The sequence below is a fragment of the Hemibagrus wyckioides genome, linkage group LG16 (genome assembly GCF_019097595.1).
Source record: "Hemibagrus wyckioides isolate EC202008001 linkage group LG16, SWU_Hwy_1.0, whole genome shotgun sequence".
Lineage (NCBI taxonomy): Eukaryota > Metazoa > Chordata > Actinopteri > Siluriformes > Bagridae > Hemibagrus > Hemibagrus wyckioides.
In genome coordinates, this window is record NC_080725.1 from 15,493,608 (window position 1) to 15,507,500 (window position 13,893).

The 13,893-nt window shown below is 40.9% G+C and overlaps 1 protein-coding gene across 8 annotated transcripts in view; it reads right to left on the reverse strand.

Annotated features, from left to right (window-relative positions):
• Window positions 1-2,075: 2,075 nt before the first annotated feature.
• Window positions 2,076-13,893, reverse strand: part of cux1a (cut-like homeobox 1a) — a 27,182-nt gene continuing 15,364 nt past the window's right edge. For 3 of the 8 annotated variants that reach the window (XM_058411926.1, XM_058411924.1, XM_058411931.1), the window contains 14 exons: window positions 12,840-12,891; window positions 12,316-12,474; window positions 10,979-11,037; window positions 10,092-10,140; window positions 9,879-9,957; window positions 8,925-9,431; window positions 8,724-8,822; window positions 8,333-8,607; window positions 7,888-8,217; window positions 7,587-7,725; window positions 6,828-7,034; window positions 6,452-6,640; window positions 5,401-5,653; window positions 2,076-4,905 (listed from right to left, as the gene is read on the reverse strand). In XM_058411926.1, the coding sequence (XP_058267909.1) occupies window positions 4,605-4,905; window positions 5,401-5,653; window positions 6,452-6,640; window positions 6,828-7,034; window positions 7,587-7,725; window positions 7,888-8,217; window positions 8,333-8,607; window positions 8,724-8,822; window positions 8,925-9,431; window positions 9,879-9,957; window positions 10,092-10,140; window positions 10,979-11,037; window positions 12,316-12,474; window positions 12,840-12,891 (2,698 nt within the window). In that variant the 3' untranslated portion in view covers window positions 2,076-4,604. The remainder of the gene's footprint in view (window positions 4,906-5,400; window positions 5,654-6,451; window positions 6,641-6,827; window positions 7,035-7,586; window positions 7,726-7,887; window positions 8,218-8,332; window positions 8,608-8,723; window positions 8,823-8,924; window positions 9,432-9,878; window positions 9,958-10,091; window positions 10,141-10,978; window positions 11,038-12,315; window positions 12,475-12,839; window positions 12,892-13,893) is intronic. The other 5 variants (XM_058411929.1, XM_058411928.1, XM_058411927.1 and 2 more) reach the window with 5 other exon arrangements.

Genomic DNA, 13,893 nt, shown 5'->3' on the forward strand with positions numbered 1-13,893 from the left:
TATTGATTGCAGTGGACAAAGTAGAAGGATCGATGTTTTTAAAAGTTCCTGAAGGACATTGAGCGCTGCTGAGGAGATTTGTATAGTGGAACATTAACAGTGAATGAGATTAATTTAGACAACTCAGATGCAACACAGTCAAAAGGTGTAACACCTGAGCAACAAACAAGGTCCAGTGTGTGGCCTTTTGAGTGAGTCGGAAAATTAATGAATTGTTGTAAACCAAAGCCATCAAGGCATGACATAAAGTCCTTTGTGAGCCCATTTACAGTGTCATCCACATGAATGTTAAAATCACCAAGTAGGATAACGTTAGGAGAGAGTGTACAGAGAGAGAGGTTAAAAATGCAGAGAATTCAGATAAAAACGTGTTACAGTATTTCGGTGGTCGGTATATAACAGCGAGTATAGTCGGTGTTGACCCGCTGATTTGTAAAACAGCGGATACAATGATGTGTATGTGGTCAGAGTCAGTGGAGATGCCTTGTAAGTCGCGTCGTGGAGTATCGCGAGACCTCCCCCGCGTCCGGAAGTTCGGGGCTGCGAGATGTAAACAAACCCCGGTGGAAATGCTTGATTAAGTTCCGGAGAGTCGTTTTGTTGTTGCCAAGTCTCGACCAAATAAAAGAAGTCGAACTTAAATTATGTCTCATTTAATTCATTCTATTGATTGCAGTGGTGGGCCGTGCATTTCACACCTAGGCTTTCACTGGTGTCCTTCCTGAATTAATCCACCTCTATACCATCGTTATGACATCACGACAATAGATACTAATCAACCGTTAAATAGCAAAGTAAAAAAGAAATTAGGCTACAGTATTTCACACCTCACAAGGAATAGTCAATTTTATTAAAGTCTGCCATGAAAATGCATTTCAGCCATTGTGAGTTAAAATATATATATTTTATTTAGTTTGTGCAGTTCACTGCCTCTGACTACTCCAATTATCGAATCAACAGGATGGGAAATTGCTGACGTAATCGTATGCCTGCTAGATGGCCCCAGTGACGCCAACTCGAAATCTGATTGGTTAATGGAACAATTTCATTGCCACTTATTTTAAGCTCCGGGCGCCTGCACTATTGATTCTGAAGGCCTTAAGGAAGATTTCTTTCACCCTGGCAACACATGATGTCAGCCACTGGCTGAAATATGATTGGATAAATACTCATCATAAATATACACTACTAGAAGCAGCGAAACCAAGAGAAAATGTAGAGAATAGATTATTGGGAATAATTAATTGAATAAATAATTTAATACACGTTCATGGAAAAATATATTAAATATATTAAAATGCTAGTCAGTGATTCAGATCACTGCTGTTTAGGCCAGCAGAGAAGGCCTTGCTGGCCCTGACGGTCCGCCACTGATGTATATATATATATATATATATATATAAATATAAAATTTCATTAAAATACCCCTTTTAGGCTGCTAAAGAGACAAAACAAGAAGGAGAAGAAAGAAGAGTAAAATATATATATATTTAATCTGTGATCAATTATGGACATTGTTAAATTATATCATAGAAATAAACCTTGTCATTTAATTAAATATTGTATATTTGTGTATAATTAGATTTGAAATCATTCATGCACGTGACATCATTCATATATTGGCAGGTGTTATAATATTAATAATAATAATAATAATAATAATAATAATAATAATAATAATAATAATAAATAATGAGGATCTTGTTGAGTAATTTTGATGAATTCAGCTCCAGCATCTTCATTAAACCTGTATTAATAAAGGACACCTTCAGACATGAATAAATAAGAAATAAATAAAACAAAACAAATCACTGAACACAAGAAAATTAGAACATTTATTTTTTATTTAATTTTTTTTTTTTAAATCACTTTCCAAATAAATTTTCAAATTCTTCAGACTAAATTGGTGTTAATTATTGGAATAAATAAAATAAATGACTTAAGTATCAAATATTACACACACACAGGATACACAGAGGAAAATACAAAATATATTTACTTCCACGATCACACCTGTGTTTCTTAGATAAATTGAACATATTCAACATTAAGGATGAAAACAGTGATTTTGTTTGTGTTTTTTTGCGTCTGGGATTAAGACTGGAAGACAGAATAACGCTGTAAATACAGAGAATATAAATAAAAATCAGCTACACGTTGAGATATAAAAATGGAATGATCCTATTTACACTTCAGCTTTAAAACGAAAAACATTAAAGAAAATATAACAGCAGAAAAGTTTCATAAAGTTAGTAAATGGAGCTTTGTCCTGAGATTTGAATCTGACGCCTACATCATGTATAACTCCTCCCACATACTCCCATATGCGCAGAATATGCAAATAAGATGTAATTGACGTATGAGCTTCCTCGCAGATCTGTAACCGTTTTATTATTGTTTAAAAATTAGAGCTTTACACTAATGATATAAATAAGATACACAGTCACTTTAATTCAAATGGTAAGGGGGGAAAAAATAAAAAAAGTAAATAACTGTTAAATTAATAACTGATAAAGCTGATGCTGAGTTTATGAAGTGCTGAAGGATGAGATGTGTCAAGAGTGTACTGTGTGATGACGCATCAGAAATTCAACATTTTCGACTCTGCAGCTTCTCCTAATGAATCTGTTCACCAAATGGACGCTTTAAACGTTAAAACCTGAGACAGGAAGTGATGTCATTCATTCCTGATGCTGTGGAATTTCAGTTTTATTAAAAAAAAAAAAAAAAGTTACTTCACACCGTGTTCTGGGCAGAAACGAGAGAATTTTATTTTATAATGCAGGATGTTCTGTTAGATAAAAAGGCGAGGAGTCAGTAATTAAACATGAGTGTGAGTAAAAGTGTGTGGTCACGTGTCAGTGTAGCGTAGTACAGACGTTCACCCGGTTCGAGACTCAAGACGACCATCAACGAGGACGGTGTGAAGTCTGAAGAGAGACTCGGTGAGGTTCGGTGTAGCGTCAAGTGACTGAGAAGTGATCTGTCCATGTGATTAAAAATGCCGCAGACGTAAAAGTGCTTTACGCGTCGTCGTGTAAATGTGTTATGATGCGTTTATAATGCCTGTATGACTAGTGCACAGAAACATGTTCATTAAACTCGTTAACAGAGGCATAAATGATTGTGTTAAAAAGCACACATTTGGAAGCCTGGTCTACTGAACCGCCGGCAGTTTGTTCATCTGACAACATGGAAGCTGAACATTTTATGTTCCTTCAAATATATAAATATAAAAACAATTCCATAACTTTCATATTTATAAAATACCTGTATAATTTACTACATTGACTGATAAAAGTCTGCTACTGTTATTAGAATTATTATTACAAGTGAAACAAGGAGAAGGAAAACGTCTCACACACACACACACAAAACGAATCTCTCTCATTCCCTGGTCCTCTCATATCCCCACACCGAGGGCTGGGTCACTCGGCTAGTCAGTGTGTTGGACGTCTAACAAGCCGACGTGAAGGTGTGCAGTGTTCAAGAGCTGATGAGGATTTCATTTAAAAAATTTTTGGCAGGGGATTTTCGGAGCATTCACACAACCTCGACTGTTTCAGAAAGAGAATATTTTACAAACTGTGTTTTTTTTAAAGCAGTTAAAACAGGAAGCCTGCGAGTGTTTCCGCTCACGCTGTGTAAAAACGTTATAAACGCGTCATAAAGTGCAGTTTGTATCGTTCATGTAAAGGACCTGAGGCTTGAAGTGCTGTTTCACGGCTGTGTTTCACCGAAGGCGTCTGTTCTATAGTGGTTTGCTCACTAAAAGTTTTTTTTTTTTTTTTAATTGTTTCTAGAAAAAGTTCCCCTCTCTGCACTGAGGGCTGGTGATGGTGTTCATGTGGCTCATATAGAGAACATGGTGTGTGGTGCAGTGGGGTGTTTGTAGGAATAAAACCAACAGCTACAAAAAGATTTTTCAGACAAAGACGTCTAACTTTCTAGCATACAAAATCTCAAGCAGAGTTGCATAGAGCCGAGAGCAGAGAGGTCTGCTTCCTCAAGTGCTTCTTTTTTATTCAGTCAACACGTACACACACACACACACACACACACACACACACACACACACACACGTTAATAAAATTAGTAAAAATTGTAGAAACTAACAGTTGCTGCCTTTATTGCTGAATGTTTTTTTATAGATTTTGGTTTATTTTTTGCACCAGTGAGCCGCAGCAGTCTGTTAAGTCCCCTATAATGATAATAATAATAATAATAATAATAATAATAATAATAATAATAATAATAATAATAACCTCTTTCTGTTCTCCTCCTGCTGTGGTAAACTAAGTTTGTCATTTTTATCACTAATCCACCGTTTTCTTCTTTTCTTCCTCCCTGTTTCATTTCCGCATAAAAACACTGCTGTTCTGAACACAGTGTTGCAGCTTAACATCTGAAAAGAGTCAAATATTCTAAAATAGTGTCTGTTAAACATCCAGTACATTTTTAAATAAAATATAAAATGAGATAAATCTGAGATAAATGAGAGTCACAGCTGATTACACTGATCTTAGGCTGCCCCTGCAGGGTGGGGCCTAATATGCTAATGACTTGCTTGACTGTCAGTGCTGTGCCTGAGACTCCGCCTCCAGTTACCCTGATGAGGAAGCGTTCACACACTCCACACTCACGTCCTGACTCTCACACACGTCGCCATCGTGGGCCTCGTCCCGACTCGCCGCCTGCTCCAGACGGTGGATGATGCTGTTCAGGTTGGCGACTTTGCGTCTGCGCAGGCTGCTGTCTCTCAGGACTCCGGGTGATGCTGAGGATTCTGGGAAGTTGAAGGAGGAGTCCTCAGCGTGCTCCTGCACTTCACTCGTCTGTGTGTCGGAGACGCTGTCCGATTTCCCTGCAGCCGCTTCCATGATGATTCCACGCCGAATACGAGACCTAGAAACAGGTAACAGGAAGTGTTACCTAAATCACTGCACTAAAGTTTGTGTCTAAAGAGCAGCTCATACACACACATAATAAAGTAAAAAAATAAAATATTTTTTAGAGTTCTGGTGCACAGTGCTGTAACTTTATCTTCTTCTTCATGACCTTTTACTAGTGTCCTTGTCCAAAGACAAGCCATGAGTGTTTTGAGTGTGTGTGTGTGTATGAGCATGTGTGTGTTTTGCGTGTGTGTGTATTTTGAGTGTGAGTGTGTGTTATGAGCATGTGTGTGTTTTGAGTGTGTGTGTGTGTTACGAGCATGTGTGTGTTGTGAATGCAAGTGTATTATAAGTGTGTGTGTGTTTTGAGTGTGTGAGTGTGTGTGTGCTATGAGCGTATGTGTGTTATAAGTGTGTGTGTGTGTTATGAGTGTGCATGTGTTTTGAGCGTATGTGTGTTATGAGTTTATGTGAGTTTTGAGTGTGTGTGTGTGTGTGTGTGTTTGACCTGTAGTTGTGAAACCAGTTGGTGACAGTGCTGGCTTTGAGTCCGAGCTGCTGTGCGAGTTCCTCGATGGTTCCTGGTGAAGGATATGGTTTCTCCTCGTACGCTTTCCTCAGAGCCTCTTTCTCCTGTGCAGTGATGATGACCCGAGACTTCTTCAGCTGAGGAACACACTCCTGTCCAGACTCTCCCACACACACACCACTGTCCACTACAGAGTCCTCACACACCGAGCTCACACGCCTCTTCAGATATACTGCACACACACACACACACACAGCAGTATTATTATAAAGAGCATTATAGAGTACAGTGTTTTAAATTCAGTAATAAGATTCGATTCAGACTAAAAACTCACATAATATTAATTATGGAATAGTAATAACACTTGTTGCTGCTTTACTGCTGTCACAATTTGTTTTATATTTAGTGAATTTTAATGAAAGCTGAAAGCTGTTTTTCTGTGACAGTGCTGTTATACTCAGCATGAACTCATTTATTCCTCTAAAACCAGACGTGCACAAAAACACTCCAACTTTTAGTCTGACAGCAAAACTAATTTAATGAAGGTATAAAGTGAGGTTTGTGTTGGAACCGTGTGTACAGTGTGATGGTGTTGAATGACCAGTAGGGGGCAGCCTCTGAATAGAATCTAACCAAATAACACACACCAGATAAAACACCAGGCGTTTCAGTCCTGTTTTCAGAAAAACACAGCAGCCATTTTATTATAATATTTGATAATTATTTGTGCTAATTGTTCAGCACTCCAATCAACATCAACAGTGTTGTTGATTGGATGCAGCAGAGTTGGAGTTCTTCATGTGTTGAAATATGTTGAGTTTTTGTGTGTGTTTGTGTATCATCCCGGACACTGAGTCTGGAAAACTCAGTAACATGTGGAACTCCAGATGATGTAGTGTGTATGTAGAGAAGTGGGTGGAGCCAGCATGGCTCCCATGGAGGTTTGGGTGTAATTTCATGACACAAGGAGGCATTATTTTAAAGAGCTGCAGGTGTGTGTATGTGTGTGTGTTCTGAGCTGATAATGTACCTTTTCTCTCAGTGTGTTTGATTTCTCTCAGTTTGTGGATGTTGTTTGTGTCGTTCAGCCATCGCTGCATTCGCACAAATGGCTCGCGGCCTTTCACGCTCAGTCTGTGCCACGGTTTGGGCCGAGCCAAAAGATCAGACACTGAACCCTGAGTCAGACCTAAAACAGCCTCGCCAAACAGACGCTGACCTGCACACACACACACACACACCGGGGTAATGATGACTATTTGTTACATCTTGTGTTTCACATACATATTATTTTTAATCTTTTAATTCTAGCCTTAATTTATTAATCCTTTAAATAAACTATTGTTATATTTCAGATTTGAGGCCTGTATTAAATATCAGTTTTATTTATTTATTTATTCTCTCACCGAGGTTATTATCACTCAGCACCTGTCTGACCCTCTGGCTGATGGAGTAGGTGTCGAGTTCCAGCTGCATGACTGCCACTTCCTGCATTCTGACTGCCGTGTCATGTGACTCAGGCTCAGCCTCTTCCTGCTGGTCCCTAACAAGCTTAATGAGCTCCTCAGACGAGCTTCCAGGAGACTCTGAGACTTCACTGACTGAAGTCTCTGCTGAGACAGGAACAAATAAACATCACTGTGTGTGTGTGTGTGTGTGTGTGTCTACGTGTTTAGAGGGCAGGATGACATTCAGCAGAATGTATCTACAGTGACTAATGAAGGGTTATACAGTGCCCTCAGCCTCACACTCAAACACACACACACCCTGGAGCAGAATTTCTTCAAGCCTGCTTTAATTTTCTTTAATTTAGGTCACACAGCTGAGGTAATTCATCATGCACTGCTCTGTCATCACACACACACACACACACACACGTCACTGCATATTAATAAGATGACATAGTTATTTCGTCTTAGAAATCCAGGTCACTGTTTTTGTTATTATATGAGGCTTTCAGAATTCAGTGGATAAAATATTTTTTAACACCAAACACACACACACACACACACAGTTTGCTTAGATTCACAGCTCAACCTAAACACAAGCTGACTACTGAGTCGTTTTGGGAGACAGGGCCAATATTAAATTTAAACACTGCATTACAATGAGGTGTATGAATATATGTGAGTGTGTATACGTGTGTGTGTGTGTGTGTGTGTTACCCCTCATGGGGTCTTGTAGTTCTCCTTCAAGCCACAGCTGCATGCGTATAAACGGCTCTCTGCCTTTCTGAGTCAGTTTAGTCCACTGCTTTGGCCGAGAGAGCATGTCACTCACACTGCCCTGAGAGAGGCCCAGAACCTGCGAGCACACACACACACACGTCTTTAGATGTGCATCCCTTGTTCATCTCAGTGAAAGTGTGGCCTCTGTGTCAATCTCAGTGAAGTGGGCGTGGCGTGTGTGTTAATCTCAGTGAAGTGGGCATGGCCTGTGTGTACCTCACCCCACCGAATTTCATACCTTCTCCCCGAACACTCTTTGGCAGATGCCGTTCTTGGCGAGTTTCTCTTTGACCTGCTGCGTGAGCTCCACCGTATCCACCTCCAGATACATGAATCGTTCGTACTGCTCGGATGTAAGCGGCGTCATCGTGGCTTTCATTTGCTTTGTTTGCAGCGAGGAGGAAGAAGACGAAGAGGAAGGTAGCACTGGGCTGCTGTGAGGCGTCTCATTTGTGTTGGACATCTGAAGATTTTGTTCTGACCTCCTGCTAAATGAAGACTCTGTGCTCGACTGATCCTTCCAGTAATCCTGAGAGGAAACAGGAATCTCCGACGCCATGTTGCCAGCCTGTGGGGACAACAGGAGGTAAGGATGTGGTATGGTCATGCCCATAACATACAGAACACAAAGAAATGCCTTTAATTAACATTCTATATCCCAAGGCTCCATAAATCTCATCTACCTCTGTGTCTTCCTGCGTGTCTGTGTCTTTGTGCTGTTCACAGTGTATGGTGCTCCACCACTGCTTTCTCCACGAGTCTACCACAGGAGAGGAAGACGTGTTGTTCGCAGAGTTAAGCTCCAGAGGCGAGTACGGCAGCAAAGAAATGGAGGAACCAAGCAATTTGGAGCCCATACCGGAAAGGTCAGAGGTCATGGTGGGAATGGATGCCACCTGTTGGACGTCCAGGACGGAGGGAAGTTTGTCATCCGATAAAGAGGAGTGGACGCCTTCAACTGCAAAACCGTTAGAAAAAACAGGCGTGTTTGACACATTGCCTTGCTGCCTCCTGAATACACATAATATTATTAAACCTAACAGGAAGTGACATTACACAGTCAGAGGAAATCACCTTTGTGACCCTGCAGGTCTCTTTTGGTCTGATCCAAAATCGACTTACGGGATTCAGTCGAGCTGCTTTCAGGAACACGAATTCTACTGGTGATATTACCTGAGAGAGAGAGAGAGAGAGAGTTTTAAAGAGAAAGAAATGTTAATTGTTTGAATGTTAATAATATTATTAATGTTAATAATGTTTAATAAGGTTTATTACCTCTCTGTCGTCCCTGAATGCTCCTCAGTGTCAGGATGTTCTGTTCGTCAGACAGGAAGTGCCTCATCTTGTGGAATGGTTCTTTCCCACGAACGGTGAGTTTGTTCCAGGGTTTGGGGCGAGCGAGGATCTCGCTAACAGAGCCCTGAGATAACCCGAGCACGTAGTGTCCAAACACGCGCTGCCCGATGTTGTGCTTCATCAACTGCTCCTTCACCTGCCGTGCGATTTCAGCAGTGTCCAATTCCTCCTCCGCATGCGGGTCAGCACTGTACAGATTCTGACCAAATGTCCGCTGGAGGAACGAGGTAGAGGATTTCCCAGAGATTTGAGGAAAAGTAGAGCTGAAGCTGTGCCTGAACAAATCAGTAGAAAACGAGCAGGACGACTCAGATGGAGCTTTACTCTTCAGGAGGACTTGAGAAAGGGGTGGAGTCTGTGAGTGGGTGTGGTCAGGTGGAGGAGGTGTGGTGGAGGGTGAGGCGGGAAGGCGCTTCTCTGCAGAACCTTAATGAGACGACAATATTAAACACCACATACCCTGACATACAGGTGAAGAAAGAAAGAAAGAAAGCAAACTGACAAACAAATAAACAGAGAGAATACTATTGGCTTCAGATGACAATTAAAACATGTAAAGCAGATTTAGAATGAGATTTACATCCCAAAGGAGAATCAGTCTCCATTAAGAAGCCCAGAGGTGTGTACTGACCTGACATTTCCTGTTCCCCCTTCACACACACTCACACCTAACAAGTGTGTCGCTGCAGGGAGTTAAGTGACCTAAAAAGTGTCTGTGGTCACTAACTCCATCCTGTTCATCCTTCACTGCCCTTTTTTTCATACAAGTCTCTTTTATGGCACTTAGTGTTTTTATCTATTTATTTTATTTTTATTCATTTATTTATGTTTTTAATTTCCTGCTGTTTATCCCATCCAGCCTCAGTCACTCACCACTGAGGTCTCTGCTACTCGTTTGTTTCTGGACGCCGTCTCTGTCCTGCCCACCATCCTCCTGCCCTCTCGGGGAACCCTGTGCAGAAACACATCTTATATTTTTATCCTGATGAAGAAAGAACAGCTTCCTGCGCTCCGAGTCAAAGAAAGAAGTTTAAACCTGAATATTGCAGACAGACAGAATGTTGCCTCATCAAATTAAAGTGGTACCTGTTCTGCAGGACGCTCCGAGGAACCCAGCTCCATGGCTCTCAGGACTCTAGTGATGGGAGAACGACACGAAATAAGAACAAATTTGTAGAGGTAGGAATGAACACACATAAACACACTTTCTTGAATAGAGAGAGAAGCTCAACTGGAGTCTCACCTCTCACCCTGAAGCACTGTTTATTGTCACTACTGAAATAACCAAGCCAGAGAAGTTTAAAAGATCACTACACACACTGTAAGTGTGCTATAATTAAATACAATACAGCTGTTATTACAGGAAATAAAAATAGTGTGTGTTCTGGAAACACATGACCTTTTACTGCAGAGACAATTTTAATCTTATTATAATCTCATTTTCGGAACATTAAATGTTTATAAAGTAAAAGTCAGCGTTCAAACACACCAATGTGGCTTCACACAGTTACCCCAAACCTTTCCCTCCATTACAGAGGAATGTGTCCCGACAGGCCATCAGGACGAATTTAAACGCAGTGTACCAACTAAACAACGGCCCACATTCACTCACAGCCAGCTCCATCCACTCTAATGGTCTTAAATCCAGTTATGGAGTCGAGATTTAATCAATCAGCTCACGGCTCACACTAACGGGGTTAACAACCTCATTACAGATCTGAGAATTGATAAAGCACAGCGCTGCTCTTTAAACACTGAACACACTGAGACCCAAACCTTACACTTCAATATCCACCAGTTCTGCAAAGTGCCTCGATAATCGGCTTAAAAACTTCTTTTCTTTAAGACGGACGACAATCATAGAGATTTTATCGACATGCAAAGAAACTCAGATTCTCACACACATAAAACTGTAAAACTGAAGTGTGGTGTGTTCCAGTATAATTACACAGTTTACAGAGTTTTTAACTCACCTCAGTTCCCTTTTTATCTCCTCATAATCTGACTGAGCCTCCAGTTTCTCCTCAAGCTCCTAAAAACAAAACAAATAAAATAAAACACCAAAATAAAAATAAAAACACTGAAAAATCTTTACTTACTCACTATTCCCTACTGCCTACTTACTAATCCCTACTGCCTTTTCACTAATGCCTACTGCCTACTTACTAATCCCTACTGCCTACTTACTAATCCCTACTGCCTTTTCACTAATGCCTACTGCCTACTTACTAATCCCTACTGCCTTTTCACTAATCCCTACTGCCTTCACACTAATCCCTACTGCCTTCTCACTAATCCCTACTGCCTTCTCACTAATCCCTACTGCCTTCTCACTAATCCCTACTGTCTACTTACTAATCCCTACTGCCTTTTCACTAATCCCTACTGCCTTCTCACTAATCACTACTGCCTTCTCACTAATCACTACTGCCTTCACACTAATCCCTACTGCCAATTTACTAATCCCTACTGCCAATTTACTAATCCCTACCGCCTTCTCACTAATCTCTATTGCCTTCTACTAATCCTTACTGCCTTCTCACTAATCCCTACTGCCTTCTCACTAATCTTTACTGCCTTCACACTAATCCCTACTGTCTAATTACTAATCCCTGCTGCCTACTTACTAATCCCTACTGCCTTCTCACTAATATCTACTGCCCTCTCACTAACCCCTACTGCCTTCTCACTAATCTCTACTGCCCTTCTACTAATCCTTATTGCCTTCTCACTAATCCCTATTGCCTTCTCACTAATCTCTACTGCCTTCTCACTAATCCCTACTGCCTTCTCACTAATCCCTACTGCCTTCTCACTAATCCCTACTGCCTTCTCACTAATCTCTACTGCCTACTTACTAATCCCTCCTGCCTACTCACTAATCCCTACTCCATAATTCCCACTCACTATTATATGTACACTTTAGTACTGCCCACTCCATAATTCCTACACTCCTCACTTCCTACTCATTAATTAGTACCTGTTCATTAATCTCTGTACTTTACTCCCTACTCCCGAAGTATTTATTGGGGATGAGTACCAGACATCTTCCATATTAAACACACCCTAATCACTACATACATAGAGCACTATTTTGGAAGCCTACTAGTGCACTCATAAAATCCCACAGTATGGTTAGTATCCGTATGAATGACACGCCCTGACCGGTGCAGATTACCCATAATGCACCATATTTAAACATTTAAACACATTTCACAGTGTTATTTATTATAGTAATTCCATAATATTTGACATTAACGATGTAGTGAACAAGGCTTGGATTGAGTGTGTGTGTGTGTGTGTGTGAGACCTGCAGCAGTGCGTGTCTGGAGTCAAGCTGCTGCTGTAATTCTCTAATCTGATTGGCTGTTGAGTCGGTGAGTTCAGTCAGGCTGCTCTGAAGTTTCTGTACATCCTCCATCAGACGCTCCACCTCTCTCTGCTTTACCAGAAGCTCCGCTTCCAGAGCCTACACACACACACACACACACACACACACACACACACACACCATGTTATGACAATGCACTCCCTCACGAGGCAACAACACCACATGGGCTTTGATTTAGTTGTAGCTCCTGATTTACAGATGCAGTAAATCATACGGTGGAAAAAACATCAGTCACGTTATAGACACACCCACAACGGCCACTGACTCCACCCACATCGTAACTTATTGTTACGCGAAAGACAGCGAAAGACAGCGAATAAGAATAATTTGGTGACATGGGTGTAGTAATGAAAAATTTCTCTTTTATAAATAAAAAGTCAGTTACCTGAAACAACAGGATGATGATTAATAACTAGAGGAAGGTTGAAGGTTGGAGCTGTTACCTGATTGGCTGTTTCTACATCCACCATCATCGCTGCTTCATTCTCACAGGGTCTGAGAAGAGAAACCACACTGTTATCACCACCATTGCGTCAGAACTCACAATAACTGGGTAACTTTCATAATAAATTTTTTTAAACACATCATTAAACACACACACACACACACACACAATGAGTCAGTGTACATCAGTGTGGTTAACACACACCTGCCATCAGAAGGAGCCCTGAGCCTGTGAACAGACTTCATGGCTCCATTTTCACCAGAATTGTTTACATTAAGCACACACACACACACACAGGAGATTTGGTTACACTAAGACACTTGGTTTCACACTAATCCTTAGACTGTTCTGTGTGTGTTCAAAGCAAGTCACATGACCTCTGATATAATAATGTCTGTTTGTGTGTGTGTGTAAGAGGGGGGGGCGTTCTTCACTAAGACACACACACAGTTTGGTCTCTGGATCTCTGGAGACTTAGAAGGAAGCTGATATGGCATCATTTGTCTTACACACACACACACACACACACCCCACCATGCAATCATGTGTGTGTGTCAGAGGCCTCTATTAACTTCTTTCCCTCTACAGCTAAGTGTTAATCCACATTTTCTTTCCACTGCCATGTGTAAGGAGGCTCCCTATGTAGGCTCCCTGTGTGCCCCAGACATAATTACAGACTGTTGCATGCAGCATAGTTCTAACACCATTGGCTTTCTGCCCCCTTTTAGTTCCACTTTCCTTATTTGGTCATGTTTCCTGTTCCTGTTCCCTCAGCAGGAATGTTGTGACCTAATAAAGTCTTTCATACGATGAAATAAGCAGTGTTAGACTGTTAGCTTATTAATTTAGCACCACTAGCTTTGCTACAAGCCCCTCCCACTTCTTACCAGATGTGTATGACGGGACAGTTGTTGTAGAAAGTAAGCTACATTTTTGTTATTTTTGTGTTTTGACTCAGTCACAATTTAAACATCCAAAAAGGAGCAGTGTTTCATTTGAAAACTCAACACCATGTTACAAACCTGATCATATTTCTCTTCACTTCTTCACAT